We start from the raw sequence: 16,961 nt of genomic DNA, 5'->3' as shown, positions 1-16,961 counted from the left end.
ATGTGTTTTTTTAGACTTTTTAAGTAGTGGTAAGATAAACATAACAGAAAATTTACCTCTTTAATTTTTTACTTTTTTGAAACAGTCTTACTATGTACAGGCTGACCTCAAATTCACAGTCCTTCTGCCTCAATCTTCAAGTGCTGGGATTCCAGACACATGCCACCATACAGGGCCACATTAACTATTTTTAAGGGCACAAAGTGGCATTAGGTACCTATCTATCTCCAGAATTTTTTCATCATCCCAGACTGAACCCATTAAATAGTAATTCTCCATTCCACACTCTCCCTACTCCCTGGAAACTATGATTCTATCTTCTGATTTTGAATCTGACTGTCCTAGGTACCTCATATAAGTGGAATATTCAACATTTGTCTTTTTGTGCTTGGCTTATTTCACTTGGTATCATCTCTTCCTCCATGTAAAATCATTATCAGAATTTCATTACTTTTAAAGGCTGAATAATATTCCATCATATATATACTACATTTAAAATCCACTGGTCCATTAATGGGTTTTTAAAAAATAAAATCAGCATTTCCCCATTTTCCTTCTCCTCTTTCCTTTGATTCCATTTGGCTCCATTTCTCTATTACCCATATCTCCACACATGCCCTTATTTCCCCTCACTGTACTTCTACTTCCCCTTCAAATACTCCTCATTTTTTCTACATGATTAACATTAGGCATATTATATAAAATGGACTTCTTTGTGGTTCAGGGGACTGACTTTAATGCATGCTAGGCAAGCACTCTAGCACTGAGCCACACTAAATATAAGTGTTTTTAAATGCAATAAAGTTCAAGTTATCTCTTCTTAATTTTTTATCCATTTTATGTACTTTTTATTACCATAGCTCTTATATCAAAAAATTCTTGGATGTAGATGGAAGTACAGTCTCAGCTCTTTGTACTAAGCACTAACTCTGAGTACTACTTCTTTCTTCTGGTTTCAGGCTTCTGACACACAAAGTCAGTTGGATTAAGTGATCTTTGAAGCCCTAACACCCAGTGATTTGCAAATACCAATCACCTAGACTAACTGTTCGGTAAAAAAGTATTGAGTCATTTAATGAACATGAATTGCTTATTAGGAATAAAAGGACAATGACAGTATTGTGAGCTTATGGCTGAAAACATAGCAGTGTTCACACAAGTAGAAAGAAGTTGGATACATGTAGTATGATGTTTTTTAGGTTTATTTTCTTTATTTTTTTCTCATCTTTAAATTTGTAGCTAGAATTGTTTTCTAAAAATCACTCCGAACTCACTTTGCTTCATCCCATCTTCAAACGATCACTTTCATTAATTAATTTTAGCTTACTCTGTTTTCAAAAAGAAAAGCAGTGAAAATCACCTGAACTTTAATCCATATTCAAGAGTGAAGATCCTCATAACCAAAGTTGATCTCATTAAATAAAGACAACTTTATAATCTGTAGCTCTGGGATGTGTCTCGCTTATACTTGGTTCATAAAAATAGACACACACACAAATCTTTATCTGCAACTTCACTGCTCTGCAGATAGCTACAGTTTAACCCAGTCAAACCAAGACCAAAAATGGTCCAGTTCCAACATGCTCAAGAGTTTTCCTTATTTTACTCTTTGTCCCTGGGTGGCAATAACCTTTCTTCTTGTGAATTCTGTCAGAACGAGAAAAGCTTTGGTACCTATTACTTCAACAGGTCATTATGTACATACCTTCAGACTATCGTCCCCTGTTAGAACTCTAGATCTTTTTCCTGTGACCTTTTCATTTGTTTATTGCCACCATAGTGGGTTAGATATCTGATCACTGGGTAGAAGGAATGCAGCTGCTAACTGAATACAGTATTTTAAATCCTGAATTTTGAATATTTTGCTAGATTTGCCTACAGACTTCATTAAAAAGCAACTCAGGTGTGAAACTTACTTTGCTGAAATTTTGATTAAAATTTCATGTCAAGTTAATGTTTTAATATACTGGTTGACAGAATATACAGGGAACTTAAAAAACTAAATTCTCCCAAAACTAATGAACCAATAAAGAAATGGGCATGTGAACTAAACAGAACTTTCTCAAAAGAAGAAATTCAAATGGCCAGAAAACACATGAAAAAATGCTCACCATCTCTAGCAATAAAGGAAATGCAAATTAAAACCACACTAAGATTCCACCTCACCCCTGTTAGAATAGCCATCATCAGCAACACCACCAACAACAGGTGTTGGCGAGGATGCGGGGAAAAAGGAACCCTTTTACACTGTTGGTGGGAATGTAGACTAGTACAACCACTCTGGAAAAAAATTTGGAGGCTACTTAAAAAGATGGACATCGATCTACCATTTGATCCAGCAATACCACTCTTGGGGATATACCCAAAAGACTGTTACTCCAGAGGCACCTGCACATCCATGTTTATTGCGGCACTATTCACAATAGCCAAGTTATGGAAACAGCCAAGATGTCCCAGCACTGACGAATGGATTAAGAAAATGTGGTATCTATACACAATGGAATTTTATGCAGCCATGAAGAAGAACGAAATGTTATCATTCGCTGGTAAATGGATGGAATTGGAGAACATCATTCTGAGTGAGGTTAGCCTGGCTCAAAAGACCAAAAATCGTATGTTCTCCCTCATATGTGGACATTAGATCAAGGGCAAACACAACAAGGGGATTGGACTATGAGCACATGATAAAAGCGAGAGCACACAAGGGAGGGGTGAGGATAGGTAAGACACCTAAAAAACTAGCTAGCATTTGTTGCCCTTAACGCAGAGAAACTAAAGCAGATGCCTTAAAGCAACTGAGGCCAATAGGAAAAGGGGACCAGAAACTAGAGAAAAGGTTAGATCAAAAAGAATTAACCTAGAAGGTAACACCCACACACAGGAAATCAATGTGAGTCAATGCCCTGTATAGCTATCCTTATCTCAACCAGCAAAACCCCTTGTTCCTTCCTATTATTGCTTATACTCTCTCTACAACAAAATTAGAGATAAGGGCAAAATAGTTTCTGCTGGGTATTGAGGGGGGGAGCGGGAGGGGGTGGAGTGGGTGGTAAGGGAGGGGGTGGGGGCAGGGGGGAGAAATGAACCAATCCTTGTATGCACATATGAATAATAAAAGAAAAATGAAAAAAAAAAATATATACTGGTTGAGCCAACACTTGAAACAGTCCCCAGTTTAAATTTTAAAAAGTGAATTAGGGGTTGGGAATGTAGCTCACTTTTAAAGGACTTAACCTAAAATACATGAGTTCCTAGGTTCAATCCCCTTGCAAAAGTGACTTATTTATAGTAATGACTATTATGCAGCCCTCTTTTAGTTTGAAGGTTTGGATATTGCTAGTTTATTTTGTCAAAAATCCAAACCGTCTCTCCAAAGCCATATCAACACTATTCCAAAAATGGTACATTGATATCTTTCACACGCCATGCAGTGTGAGAGATATGGACTGTAAAATTTCTCAGTTTTAAGCAAAAACTACTAGCTTTGTTAGCAAGCACTTACTCTGGGCTCATGGGTTTGCACTGATAGAGCTGCATTTTCTCACCTGTTTGTTGTTCATTTGTTTGTTTTTCAGTACTGGGGATTGAATCCAGAGCGTTGAGTTTGCTCTACCACTTGAGCTATGCCTCCAACCATTTTGTTTTGTTTTGTATTTTTTTGTTCTGTTTTGTTTTGTACTTGAGATAGGGTCTCTCTAACTTTGACAGGGTTGGCCTCAAACTCACAATCTTCCTGCCTCCATGGACTCCCACGTAACTGGGATTACAGGCATGAACCTCTACATCTGATTTTACCTGTTTCTTTTAGTCAAATATACCCCTCTGAGAGTCACTTGGATGTGGTTCATAATCCATACAGAATTTAACTGGGGATCCAGTAAGAGCCACTGGGGGCAGGAACCATCTAGAGGGAGGAGGTTAAAAGGAGAAGGCACAGGAGGGTTGAATATGTTCAAAATATTTCATATGCATGTATGAAAATAGAGTAACAAAATCTGTTAAAACTGTTTTTAAAAACAGGAAAGAGATAAGAAAGTAATAGAGGGAAGTGAATTTGATTTTAGTATGTGACATGCTAATAAAAAAAGACAGCCCATTCTACATTTTTTTTTTTTTGGTGGTACTGGTGTTTGAACTGAGGGCTTTGCACTTACTAGGCAAGCACTCTTCCACTTGAGCCCCAAAACCAATCAAGCAACATACTAAGTTCAAGGGCTAGCCATTGATCAGGCTCTTCACAAGTGCCTAGCTGAGTATCTATTTAGTAGCAGCATAAGAAGCAGTGAAAAGGGGTTAGAGTACAGGATCCTGAGTCACAGTTTTTGGATCAGGAGCTTGGCTCAGGACCCCACCTCTGAGGTCTTGATGGAAGGTGCCTCTGGGAGCTTTGATGAAGAAATTTGCTAATATGTAGGAAGTTCTTAAAACAGCATCCAGCATGTAATAAACATTTTGTAACTGTGACTTGTTTATAAGAGTCATGTAAATACTGTGGTGTGGCCTAGGGAATAGATCCATTTTTCTGCTTTTATAAAGGTGTGTGACATGAGTTATTTCATTCGTGTTAGTGTTGTCGCCTCAAATCACAGGATCTTAGTTTTGAAAGGAATTTTATAGGTCCCCTACTGGAAGTTATCATCTAAGGTATAGATGACTAGTAGACTGCTGCTTTCCATAACACAGAATAGAAATTAGTGTAAAGATTATACTAGTGGCAGTTATTAGTCCATGTGTAGCAGTACAGTGGCATGTGGTGAGATCTTGGTCCTTTATGCCATGAATTCAGCATCCTGGCTTTACCTCAATGTGCTGTGTATACTTTTATTCCATTTTTATTGTGAAGATATGAGGAAGCATTGCTTCTTGTTATGACAGTTATAATTGATCTTAGAAGACACCAGCAAGGATAGTATGATTTATGGGTGAAGGACAGATTAAATCATACTTCCTTTGATGGTGTCTATTGACCTACTGTGGAATTTGCATCCCAGAGGGGTTTGCCAACATCAAGAAACCCACTTCTGAGAGACTTCTCATTACTAGCTTGTTTTTCCATCTCAATCATACCAAAGACTATGAGAATTAGTACAGTGAAAATCAGAAATAAATTTTTGTTGGTGAAATTAATGATAATAAGACCTTTGGATGGCCTAAAATATTTTAGAAGTACCCGCTAGTCTTGCACGAACTAGGTAGAAGGATCTGCCAAGGCCTATAGCCTTCACTCTTAATTATGGTGCCCAAAGGTTTATAGTGAAAAGTCCAATGTACATTAATGAGGGAGCAAATTCCTAATTATTGACTGACTGCACAGAATACTGCTTATGGAATGTTGTTTTATCTGAGCTAACCTTGTAGGCAGGATGTAATCAGATTACGTAAAGAACAGAAACATTTTGGCATCAAATTATTTGCTAATAGTATCTGCCTATCTAAAAAAAATCTAACTTAAGACTTGCTTTATTTTAATATGATAATGAGGTTATGGAGGAATAGCTTACTTTTACTCCATCTCTCACTTGTTAGTGGCTACTGTTACCTCCCCAAAAGAAACTAAAAGTTGTAAATGACAAAATTAGCTCAAGTTGGTATGTAATAATTGCCATCTCACTCACAGTCAAGGCCAAAGAGCTTACCACAGCTGCCAAGATATTACATAAGAGTCCTTTCTTCCCTCCTCCCTGTTGTCTCTCAGCTAAATTCCTAACAATCAAGCTAACTTGCCATAGTGGCCTCCTTTTGCCTGAAGTATGATCTCACAGCAATCACAGCAGCAACTGAGAACTTGTTGGACGTGAGCATTCTCAGCTCCTTCCCTCCTCTCTCCCCAGACCTTCTGGTTCAGAAAGTCAGGGTGGAAACCAGCAACTGTGTTTTAATAAGCTCTCCAGGTGATTCTCCAGGTGATGCTGAAGTTTGAGACTCCCTGATCTACATAATAATCATGTAATAGTTATGTAAATCACTTATTCAGTTATCAGTTATTCAGTTCCCCTTACCCACAGTTTTGCTTTCCACAGTTTCAATTACCCATGATCAACTGCGATCCAAAAATATTAAATAGGAAATTCCAGAAATAATGCAATTAATAAGTTTTAAATAACTTTTATTACCATATATTGTCATGATTATTCTGTCTTATTAGTTACTGTGGTGAATTTCTTACTGTGCCTAACTAACAAGTTCAAATCTATCAAAGGTATGTAAACAACCATCCTTTAGTATACAAAGAGGATTGGGTTCCAGGACCCCCAGTGGATGCCAGAATCCAAGGATTCTCAATTCTCTCCCACAAAATGTCAAGTATGCACTGTACTACCAAGCCACTCCCAGTCTAGCTGTTAGTTCTTTTCACCAAACTTATTCTGTGTTTATCTCATTGATTTGGTAATTTTAGGCTACTATGTTACTAGCAGAGAAATTCTAAGTTTCAGGTATAAATGAGACAACAAAATACTGCTAATTATTAAGCTTGTCTGATCGTTAGCTGATGGCTTGAATTTTTCTGATTTGGGCTGTGGTTACTCTGCCAGTAGGAACTGTCACATTCTGACTTCTTAGGAAGGGTATTAAAGTTTGTCAAGACAGTCCAGTCTCTTCCCTATTTAATGGAATTGGCCTTAGAGGCCTGGAGAAAGCTTTGCAGTATGAAGCCTCCCAGGCAACCTCACATTAAAAAAAAAAAAAACAATGAGGTACAAATTACATACAATAAAATGCACAGATGAATTTTGACAAAAATATGTTCTCATGTAACCAAACCTTCTGTCACAGACATAGACCATTTCCATTCTCCCAGTGGGGTCCTCTGTGCCCACTCCAGTTCTCCCACCCTGGGGGCAGCTATTCTGATTTCTTTCACCATGGTCTAGTTTTGCCTGTTCTAGAATTTCTTATGTGTAGTAATACATTGTGTACTCTCTGGTGTTTGGCTTTTTCTCACTCAACAATACCACTTTTTGTTGTTTGCAAGTGTGTTAATTCCATTGTGGGAGTGGCAAGGAGCAAAGTAGGAAGAAAGCAGTATTTCTATGCTTCCCAGTCTGGGCCAAGAAGCAGATGGCTGATTTGACAGCAGTGGTTTAGCAGAACTGTCACTCTGGAGTCAGCCACCTTGTCAATGTGGCAGCAACTGTGTTAGGAGTTGTGGATATTTGCTGCACAAGAATTCCAGGCCCTTAGAGGTGTAATCTCATTATGCAAGCAGATCAAGGAATCCAGATCGTCACCTGAGACTTGAAAGGTGATCAGAGATAGGTTTTTTTTTTGTGTATGTGGTACTGGAGAGTGAACCCAGTCAGGGCCTTGCTTAATGTAACATTTTTTGAGACTTATCTGCATAGTTACATAATCAGTAATTCATTCCTTTCTACTCCTGAATGGTACTCCAGCAAGTAAATACACACAATTTGTTCATTCATTCATCTACTTAAGAACATTTAGCTTCCTTACATGCTTGGGTTCATATGAATAAATCTGATAGAATATTCTTGAACAAGCTTTTAATGGATGTATTTTCATTTCTTTTGGTAAAATATGTCCAAATGGAGAGGATGGGTCATAATGTCAGTGTATGTTTAACTATATAAGAAACTGCTGTCCCATTTCTCAAGGTGGCTATACCACTTCAGAGCAATGAATGAGAGTTTTGATTACTCCACACCTTTCTCCGAACATCATATTATCAGTATTTTAAGTTTTAGTTACTGCAAATATGTTAGTCACCTTTTTGTTACTGTAACAAAATACCTAAGGTAATAAGCTTACAAAGGGGAAAGGTTTTAGATAGCTCCATCCATAATCCCTTGGCTCTGTTGCTTTAAGGCCTGTAGTGGCACATCATGGTGGGGATGTTTGGTAGAGCAAAGCTGATTTAAAGTTTATAACTTGGAAGTGAAAAAAAGAGGAAGACAAGGGTATGTGCCCAAGGACCAGAAGATCCCCCAGTAGGCCTCACTTCTTAAAGTTTCCAGCCCTTCCCAATAGCACCAAACTAGGGACTAAGCCTTTAACATACGGGCCTTTGGAAATGTGTCAGATCCAAAGCATAGCAGTGGTGGATGAATGTGAAGTGATGTCTCATGGGAGTTTTACATTTGCACTTCCTTGAGAGCTAACAACGCTGAGCACCTTCTGATGTGCTTTTCAGCATTTTCTTTTATAAGCGTCTGCCAGACCACTTGCCAACATTGTAAATTAAATGTTTTTCTTGAGTTGTAAGAATATTCTGGTTGCAATTCATATGAAAGAGTGTGTGTGTGTGTATCAGAGAGAGAGAGTGAGAGAATTACTTTCTTTTCTTTTATTTTTATTTAATTAATTAGTTAGTTATTTTTTGAGACAGGGCCCCTCTATGTAGCCCAGGTTGGCCTCAAACTTGTGATCCTCCTGCCTCTACCTCAGGTGTGTACCATGATGCCTTGCTAAATTTGATTAATTATTTTAGATGCTTTATGTTTCCTTAAAACTTTAAATCAGCTTGTCAATAAAAAAAAGAAAAGTCTGCTAGAATTTTAATCATTATGGTCTTGACTCTGTAGATCAGTATGGGGAGAACTGGCATCTTAACAATACGAAACTTTCAAATTCATGAGTTTGGGGTATATCTCTTTTTATAATTCATTCTTCTTTAGCAATATTTGCTTTAAGTATACAGGTTTTACACATATTTTAAAACTTAATCAATATGCATTTCCTTTTTATACTATTAAAGGGGTACTTTATTTTGTTTTGTTTTTTGTTTTTGGTGATTCTAGGGTTTGAACTCAGGACCTCACAGTTGCTAGGCAGGTGCTCTACCACTTGACCCACTTCACCAGCAAAAGGGTACTTTAAAATGTTCAATTTCCAACTGTTCTTTGCTAGTATATATAAACGTAGTTTTTTTGTATATTGATTTGGTATCCTATGACCTTGGTAAATGCATTTATTAGTTTTAGTATAGCTTTAAAAAAAAGTTTTAGTACATCTTTTTGATAGATCCTTAGGATTTTTCTACATAGACTATCAATCATCTGTGAATAAAGACAGTTTACCATTTTCTTTCCAATATGTGAGTCCTCTATTTTTTCTTTCTTTTAGCTTAGTATACTGCATAAGATCTTTAGTATGGTGTTGAAGAGCAGTGGTAACAGCAGACATCTTCATTTTCTTTAAGTGGAAAGTGTTTTGTCTTCTACTATTTGTTTGTCTGTTTTTTGGTAAATGTTCTTTATTAGGTTGAGAAAGTTCAGTTTTATTTCAAATTCTTTGACTTTTTATATCAGTAAGTGTTAAATTTTGTTTATGGTCGTATTTTGACAAAAATTTTTAATTATATCCTCTATAAGATTCATGGCATGGATAATATATTTTTATTGGTGAAGGGTTTTATTAATTTCCTTAATGCCTTCAAAGAAACAGCTTTTAGGAACCAGGGGTAAGTAGACTATTCACTTACATCTCTGTTTATAGGAATAGAAAAATGATAGACTTTTGTTGGTTTGCTTTTGTTAAGCCCTACTTAAAAAAAATGTAATTAAGGTGGCCTTGGGCAACCATAGCTGTACAAAATTGTAATAAAATACACTTACTATGAAATTTGCCATTGTTTTATGTGTATAATTTAAAAGCATTAATTATAATCACATTGTTGTACAACCAATCTCCAGAACTCTTTTCATCTTGCAAAACTGAACTCCATATCATTCATTATATCCATTTCAACCATGTGACTGACCAAAGCAGTATAATCTTGTGCACGTAGAGTCAAGTACCTCAGAGTTAACAACAGACATGACAGCATATAATGCAAGGGTTAGAAAACAGTTCTGTGTGTTGAAGCTGGCCATGTCTTCAGAAGTGTCAAATGCCAATTAATTGGTTGGTATGGTACATAAGCAGGTTTGAAGGTCAGTCTGGCTGGGTGGGACCAAAACCATGAACCCAGAGTGCCTCAGAGAGCAAATCCACAGCACTCTAAAACTGAATGCTTTGCCTCTTTGGACTGTTGCTGAACTTTGCATAATAGCAAGGTGTAAATATAGTGTGCAGAGAAAATCAGAGCCACTGCAGTAAATGAGTACTTTTAAACTCCAGGACTGGAATAAATGTAAATTTTTAGATTCCGGTAATTGGCATGTTATTTAGCAGTACAGCCAACACTACCCAGTGTCACTTGTCAACTTAGACCTCTTGATGACACTCGTGGCAGTCAATGGTCAGTCTGGACTGCATTAGCATGCTTCACAAATTTATGGATTGTGGTTTTTGTGGGCACATATTTTGAGACCCATCCATGGAAGAATATGGTTCCTTTCAAAACATTCTAGGCAAAAGGCTTAAGTCTGAGAAAGAAGACCAGACTTCTAATCTTGCTGGTGTTTTGGGAAGTGTGTCATCATAATGATATTTCCAGGCTTCTCTGGTTATGGCCAGTGAAGGATAGACCATCAAGGCAGCCTGCCTTAAATTAAAACAACAGTAGGATATTATTTTCCACTTATAAAATTGGAAAGGACTTTTAAAAATAATACCCAGTATTACTGAGAGCATATCCCTTTGCTGCTTATTTGAGTGCTATTTGGCAAGAAAAAGAAGTTTAAAAATACATTGTCCTTTGGACACAAAATTCTAAGAATTTATCCCAAGAAAATAATCCTGTATCTATGCACAATTCTACCCATTAGTTTAGGTTCAACACAGTGTTAATTTTAACAGTGAAAAATTAGAAATGAATGAAATGTCTAACAGTAGGGAATTGCTCAAGGGAATTTTGCTACATCCATGTGAAACAATAGTATACAACCACTAAAAATAAGATTGTAGAAAACATACAAAAACAATCTGTCTATGAACATAGAAGAAAAGGCTAGACTCCACAGTAAGATGTGAATAGAAACTATCTTTGGGTGGTAAATTACCAATTTGATGAATTGTCTCACCAAATTTTCTATAACAAATATTGCACCAGCAATTGGTGGGCGGGTAGCTGTAAACATGTCAAAACAAAAATCCTACAGTGAACTTTATTGTCTGCAAATTGAGGAGTGGAAGCATTTCATAATACTTTACTGCCACCCTGCTACATTTCACTTTCCACTCTAAGGCAGTTGATTCAAAATGATTTATTTTTAACCTTGATGGTACAACAAAGTCTAAAAAGTTTGCACTGTTTTCATTTAACATGGAACATTTTCTACCCACACTATGCCAAACCTTGTCCAGATGAAGTCACTTGGTACAGCTCTGGGACTCATGCAGGGGGAACTGCCTGGAACATTCATTCACATGTTAGCATTTAGATGCCACCTTCAAGATGCTCGATTTCAGCTCCTTAGCCAGCACTCTCCATGCCACTGAAATCTGAAACTGTGTCTACAGAAAATAAATTCAGAGCTCATATCCTAGATCCATATGTAAACAGGTCTGTCACAGTTTCCTCAGGAGGAGTTAGAAATGTCTGGTAAATCCTTAAAGTCTGGGAAGCGATGATGTCATCAGCAAGATAACCAAGCGTTTCCCACAAGTGTCCTTTGCTGTCCCTGACAGAGTGGACTGGAGAAATCATCTTGTCTAGTCATGTCAACCATCTGCCACTAATTGATGCAGCTGGCTGGGGAGCAGATTTAAAATGTTTAAAAGACTGTTGGTGGAAATGGCTATGAGGTAAGGTAGTTCTGAATGAGTGCCTATCAAGTGAAATGTGACACTTTTCCCTCTCCATTTCCAGCTTTTGCTGGACCCTAAAAAGCAAGGAATTAAAAATAAATGGATGGAATTGGAGAACATCATTCTGAGTGAGGTTAGCCTGGCTCAAAAAACCAAAAATCGTATGTTCTCCCTCCTATGTGGACATTAGATCAAGGGCAAACACAACAAGGGGATTGGACTATGAGCACATGATAAAAGCAAGAGCACACAAGGGAAGGGTGAGGATAGGTAAGACACCTAAAAAACTAGCTAGCATTTGTTGCCCTTAACGCAGAGAAACTAAAGCAGATACCTTAAAGCAACTGAGGCCAATAGGAAAAGGGGAACAGGTACTAGAGAAAAGGTTAGATCAAAAAGAATTAACCTAGAAGGTAACACCCACGCACAGGAAATCAATGTGAGTCAATGCCCTGTATAGCTATCCTTATCTCAACCAGCAAAAACCCTTGTTCCTTCCTATTATTGCTTATACTCTCTCTACAATAAAATTAGAAATAAGGGCAAAATAGTTTCTGCTGGGTATTGAGGTGGGGGAGAGGGAGGGGGCGGAGTGGGTGGTAAGGGAGGGGGTGGGGGCAGGGGGGAGATATGAACCAAGCCTTGTATGCACATATGAATAATAAAAGAAAACTGAAAAAAAAAAAAGAATATATATTTCCCATAAATGAATGTGCCAGAGATCCAGAAAAGGTTAGGCTTAACCACAGCCCCAAGTGTCCCTCCTGTGGTAGGACACAGGGAACAGTTCCAGATTAGCTGAAGCTATTCTCAGCTAAATTCTACCAGTAACCTAGTCAGTCCTGCCTGGGTAGATGTGTTGAATTACACATCTAGCATATTCTAAATGACTCACAGAGGCTAGAAGTTTAAGCACACAAGTCTTCAAAGAATATGCATTCTTGATAGTCTTCCAATTCTTGCTAATCCTATCAATAGTGAATCCAATTAACAACTGGCATGCCTCACTATAAAGCGTATTCTCAGAGTTTAAAACTGGAAGACTGCAAAGCATTTACAATTAGAGCTTCCCCAGATGCTTTGTCAGTCCACTGTACTTCTGGAAATGCAAAGGGACAGAAAATCACAGAATTCATTAGCCCGGCTGACTGACCTTGCTGTCGCTGGTCCTCTTGCAGCTTCAGTGGACACTTGCAAGAACTGGTCAGCAGGTGGCTGTTGTCTTTTCTTTGTGTGGCAGACATGGTGCTAGCAGTCTGGTTGTAGCTGGAGGATCACTAGGCCATTTCCTTCCCTCAGTCAGCCACCTAAAATGGTCTTCAGAAGGCACCCAGAAAGAACCACATAGGTACACTCAGGTCCTGCCTCGCATGTAAAACATTTACTCATCTAATAAAATACCAAGTTTCTCTTAGTCATGATTCCTGCAATAAACATTTACCAATGCTACTTCTACATATAAAGATGCCAATTTATTTGGCTCAAAACAAGACAATTCTCATTTCATATTGAAGCACACAGAAACTTTCTTCTCCTATAGTGTAAAATCCTACAAAGTAACGATTTCAGATGAAAGTAATTATTTTCAGAAACTGAAACTGTAACAGATTACAGTTTTAGCAATTTTGGATTCCTTCTGCTAATGTAAAATTCTATTGGTCCAGCATTCAGAGAGAAATGCTAAAGAAATATACACATTTTTTAAAAAAGTGGTTCAGGGTTAAAGCCAAGTGATTTCTGTGCCTGGTCTGAGTTACCCAGTGACAGCTGGATGTGTACAGTCCCTTAAGGAGGCTGGAAGGAGGAGGAGCCAAGTGGAGTAGATGATTAGCATAAAGAGGAGGACTAGAAATGGCCTTGGGGTTGCTTTAAATAACAGTGACCAAAACAGGGACTCTAAAGACGCCCTGCTGTTACAGTAATTAACTATCTGACTTCCGTGCCTTTGTAATTAAAACACAAGCTGCAAGCAGGGGGTAATCCTGCATGGACATTCATTGGTAAAACCGAAATCTAAAAGTTATGACTAGAACTGGCAATGAGCTCATGGAAATGTACTGCTGGAACTTTCGATTTCTGTAAACACCTCCAGTCTTCAGGACAGAGCCCTTACAGGGCAGTCTCCCTGCCAAGGCAACTATTTGGAGTTCTGAAAGAAAAATAAATACACAAAACACTGTCCTTTCAGAAACTTATCTCTGTTTCCCTTTTAGAGTCTCTTCTGCTACTTCTAGCTTATAAAGCAAGGCTATTTCTTGTGTTTTCTTGTGCATGCTATTTCATTACTGCTGAAAAACGTAAACCCTAACCACCTTTAATTTGACTAAAGGCATAACGAGTGCTGGTAGATCTTGTCCTGCACAATTCACAGCTCTTCGTAGAGTCAGAAAGAAGTTAATAGACAAGACCAAGAAGAGAGGCAGAGCTGTGTAGCCTCAAAGTCTGGACTCTGCAGCTTTCTGAGCATATTTGGAAATTGGTGCTAAACTTGACACCCTTACTAGAAGGTTGTCTCCTAGCCATAGTTGAGTGGGTGCCCTGATTTTACTCTGAGGCAATTAACACTTCCCAAAGCATATTTTGATTTCAAAACACTTATGAAATGTGAGATTGTTCTTTTATTTGACTGGTTAAGATGCTATTGTTTTAATAGTCTATCTGCTGCTGTCCTAGGTCCATCACAGTGTAATGGGTTATAGAAGTGTTTTGCTACTTTGAAAAAGTCTAGTTATTAGAGAACTATAGTTTTTCCTTTAAATGGCTGGGGTTCATCTCATCCTCTATGAAAGAAAACCACAGTGGGAAGCTGTGGGGCTTTCTTCCTGAATAACATAAAGCCATCAATATTCTAGTAAGTTGTGGACCTCACTAATAAGCATGTATTATACACGGAAATTAAATAGCCCACAAAACTCTAAGCCAGCCATCATTGAGAGAGATGTATTTTTAAAACAAAGTGTTTGATAATGAAATGAATTTTCAAACATATAAGTAGAAAGAATAGCATAAAAAGCCCTCGGTGCCCATAACTTGACCAAGTCACAGACAATCTTGTCTCAAATCTGTCTTATCACAATCACTCTTCTTGTACCACAGGAAGCATTGCAGATATCACTGAATTCATAAATATTTCTGTATGTATTTCTAAATTGGGAGGACTTAAAAAAATTATAATCACACTAAGACCATCACACTTTTAACAAACATGATTCCTTGATGTAATTAAATGTGTGATTGTCTCATAAATTTTTTATTTTCATTTTTTTTCTCCCAAATTGGGACCCGAAGACCAAAACATTGTATTTGGTTGATATATGTCTTCAGTCTTTGTCAATCTAGGTTCTTCTCTGAAAGAAAATGTTGCTTGGGAACTATTACTTACATACCTCAATTTGTGTCTGAGTTTTCAAGGAAGTCCCCTTGAAGCCCTCCATTTCTCTGACTCATGAATGAATATAAAGCTGGAGGAAAAAAAAGAAGAAAAAGAACAGTCAGCTGACTGCAGAGGCTAAAACACGGGGCCCTCTTTCCACAATGCTCATGTTAGTGCATTGTGCAACCTTGTGCCAGATACTGAACATCTCTTGGTTTGTGTCTTCATTTATGAAATGAAGCAAGTGGTTAGAAGCAGCACAATAAAATTTTCCACACTCATTCTGTGAATAAAAAGGTCAGAAAAAGGAGAGAGTATCGTGATTTGTCTATGGCTAGGGCTTGAGGAGAAAAAACTCGATTTAAACTAAAAATATGAGTAGGATTTGATTTGTGTTTGAGAACATAGGCCCTCAATTCTCAAACTTAGCTAAGTACCATAATTACCCTAGAAATGTTGTAAGGATTCAAATTCCTGAGTTCCAATTGCAGAGTCTGAAGTCTTTGGTGTAGTTTGGAGTCCATGCATTAACCTGCTTAGACAGAACTGGGTTGCTCTACTCTTTCATTCTTTACAGCTTTCCTGAGAGTTGATGAAACCAAACATGCATTACATAAACATAATAGTTTCAAGTACCACCTTGTAAGGCAGAAAGACCAATATCAAGTTGGCTGCTGGTCTGCTTTGGGCACCATGGGACGGTCTTGTGCAGTAGCCCTGAGATTGATCACCTGAGTCAAGGCAACTGCTGAGTTCTTGTACTTCATGTTGAGTTACCCTTCTGCTCTTGGAGGTATCTCTGGTTTGATTTTCCAGGTTCCATTGGAATCAATCCAGTGTAGCTGAGCTCTGTATCTTATCCACATACAGAGGGGATAAAGCAACATAAAATGCATCTGCCACAGTGGTATGGGTGGCTACTCTGTATCCTCCCCTTCGTCTACTTACTTCTCAGAAGTACCACCAAGTTCATTCCCAATGGGCAGACTATAGTTTACTTTTTGCTTATAAAGAAAAGCAAGAAGTCAGAATGAAGAAATCTGACTGGGTAAAGAAACAGGTGAGGGTGGGGTGTAGTGGTATGTATCTGAAATCCCAGCTACTCAGGAAGGATGCTTACAGTCCAGGAGCCAGCCCAGAGAAAAATGTGAAGCACTAAAAAATAAACTGAATGCAAATAGAGCTGATGGCATGACTCAAATGCAAAGCATTTGCATAGTACTCTGAGTTCAAACTCCAGTATCAACAAAAGAGAGAGAGAGAGAGAGATTCATTGCCATTTTTACTTCCAACTTGATTAAAAAATAGCATCATTCTATCAAAGTCAAGCTTCTTCCCCCTTTCAACTCTGTGGTTCCCTTCTCCCCCAGGATACAACTGGTTTCCTTATTCTGTCTTCTTCCTTCTCTGTTACATCTTCTCTGCTTAACCTGTGACTTTGTAATTCCAAGAGTAGAGTGCGATAGCATGACACAGGTGAAATAATTAGTTCTATCAGCTATCACTTTTGAGGTAGATAGTTGAAAAACTTATATTTTATTATTACAATTCACAGCCCAGAAAGTATAGCATTTAGTTATTTGTTCGATTAATCTAAATGACATCAAGCTTATAGGTGGGTTTTCTATTTTCAATTGAACTGTGTTTATAGAATAAGAACACATGCATTTGACATTAGTCCACAAGTTAGTTACTTATTTATTTAATAACCTACCTTATTTCAAATGTATGTATGATATCTACTCTATGAGTATATTTACTCTTTGAAGGTCCCTGGGCTGTTTTGAATGTCTGTATTACATAAATAAAAAGTAGTAGTGCATTTATCATTTTAACCCTCAAAGAACAGGATAAAAGACCCTTATCAGAATGAAAACTTGAAAATTGGAGCTCCTGTGGTAGCCTCACTATGATTCTAACATAGGAATTAGTCAATAGT

General features: G+C 37.7%; 1 protein-coding gene across 2 annotated transcripts in view; it reads right to left on the bottom strand.

Annotated features, from left to right (window-relative positions):
* Ranbp3l (RAN binding protein 3 like) overlaps positions 1-13,518 on the bottom strand; it is a 49,423-nt gene extending 35,905 nt beyond the window's left edge. The window contains exons 1-2 of one of the 2 annotated variants that reach the window (XM_074077616.1): positions 13,407-13,518; positions 12,803-12,966 (exon numbers count right to left, since the gene is read on the bottom strand). In XM_074077616.1, the coding sequence (XP_073933717.1) occupies positions 12,803-12,893 (91 nt within the window). In that variant the 5' untranslated portion in view covers positions 12,894-12,966; positions 13,407-13,518. The other variant, XM_074077617.1, reaches the window with a different exon arrangement.
* Between the last annotated feature and the right edge of the window lie 3,443 nt (positions 13,519-16,961).

Source organism: Castor canadensis, chromosome 6 (genome assembly GCF_047511655.1).
Source record: "Castor canadensis chromosome 6, mCasCan1.hap1v2, whole genome shotgun sequence".
NCBI lineage: Eukaryota > Metazoa > Chordata > Mammalia > Rodentia > Castoridae > Castor > Castor canadensis.
Note: the sequence above shows the minus strand (reverse complement) of the source record. Positions and strands in the feature narration are given on the sequence as shown.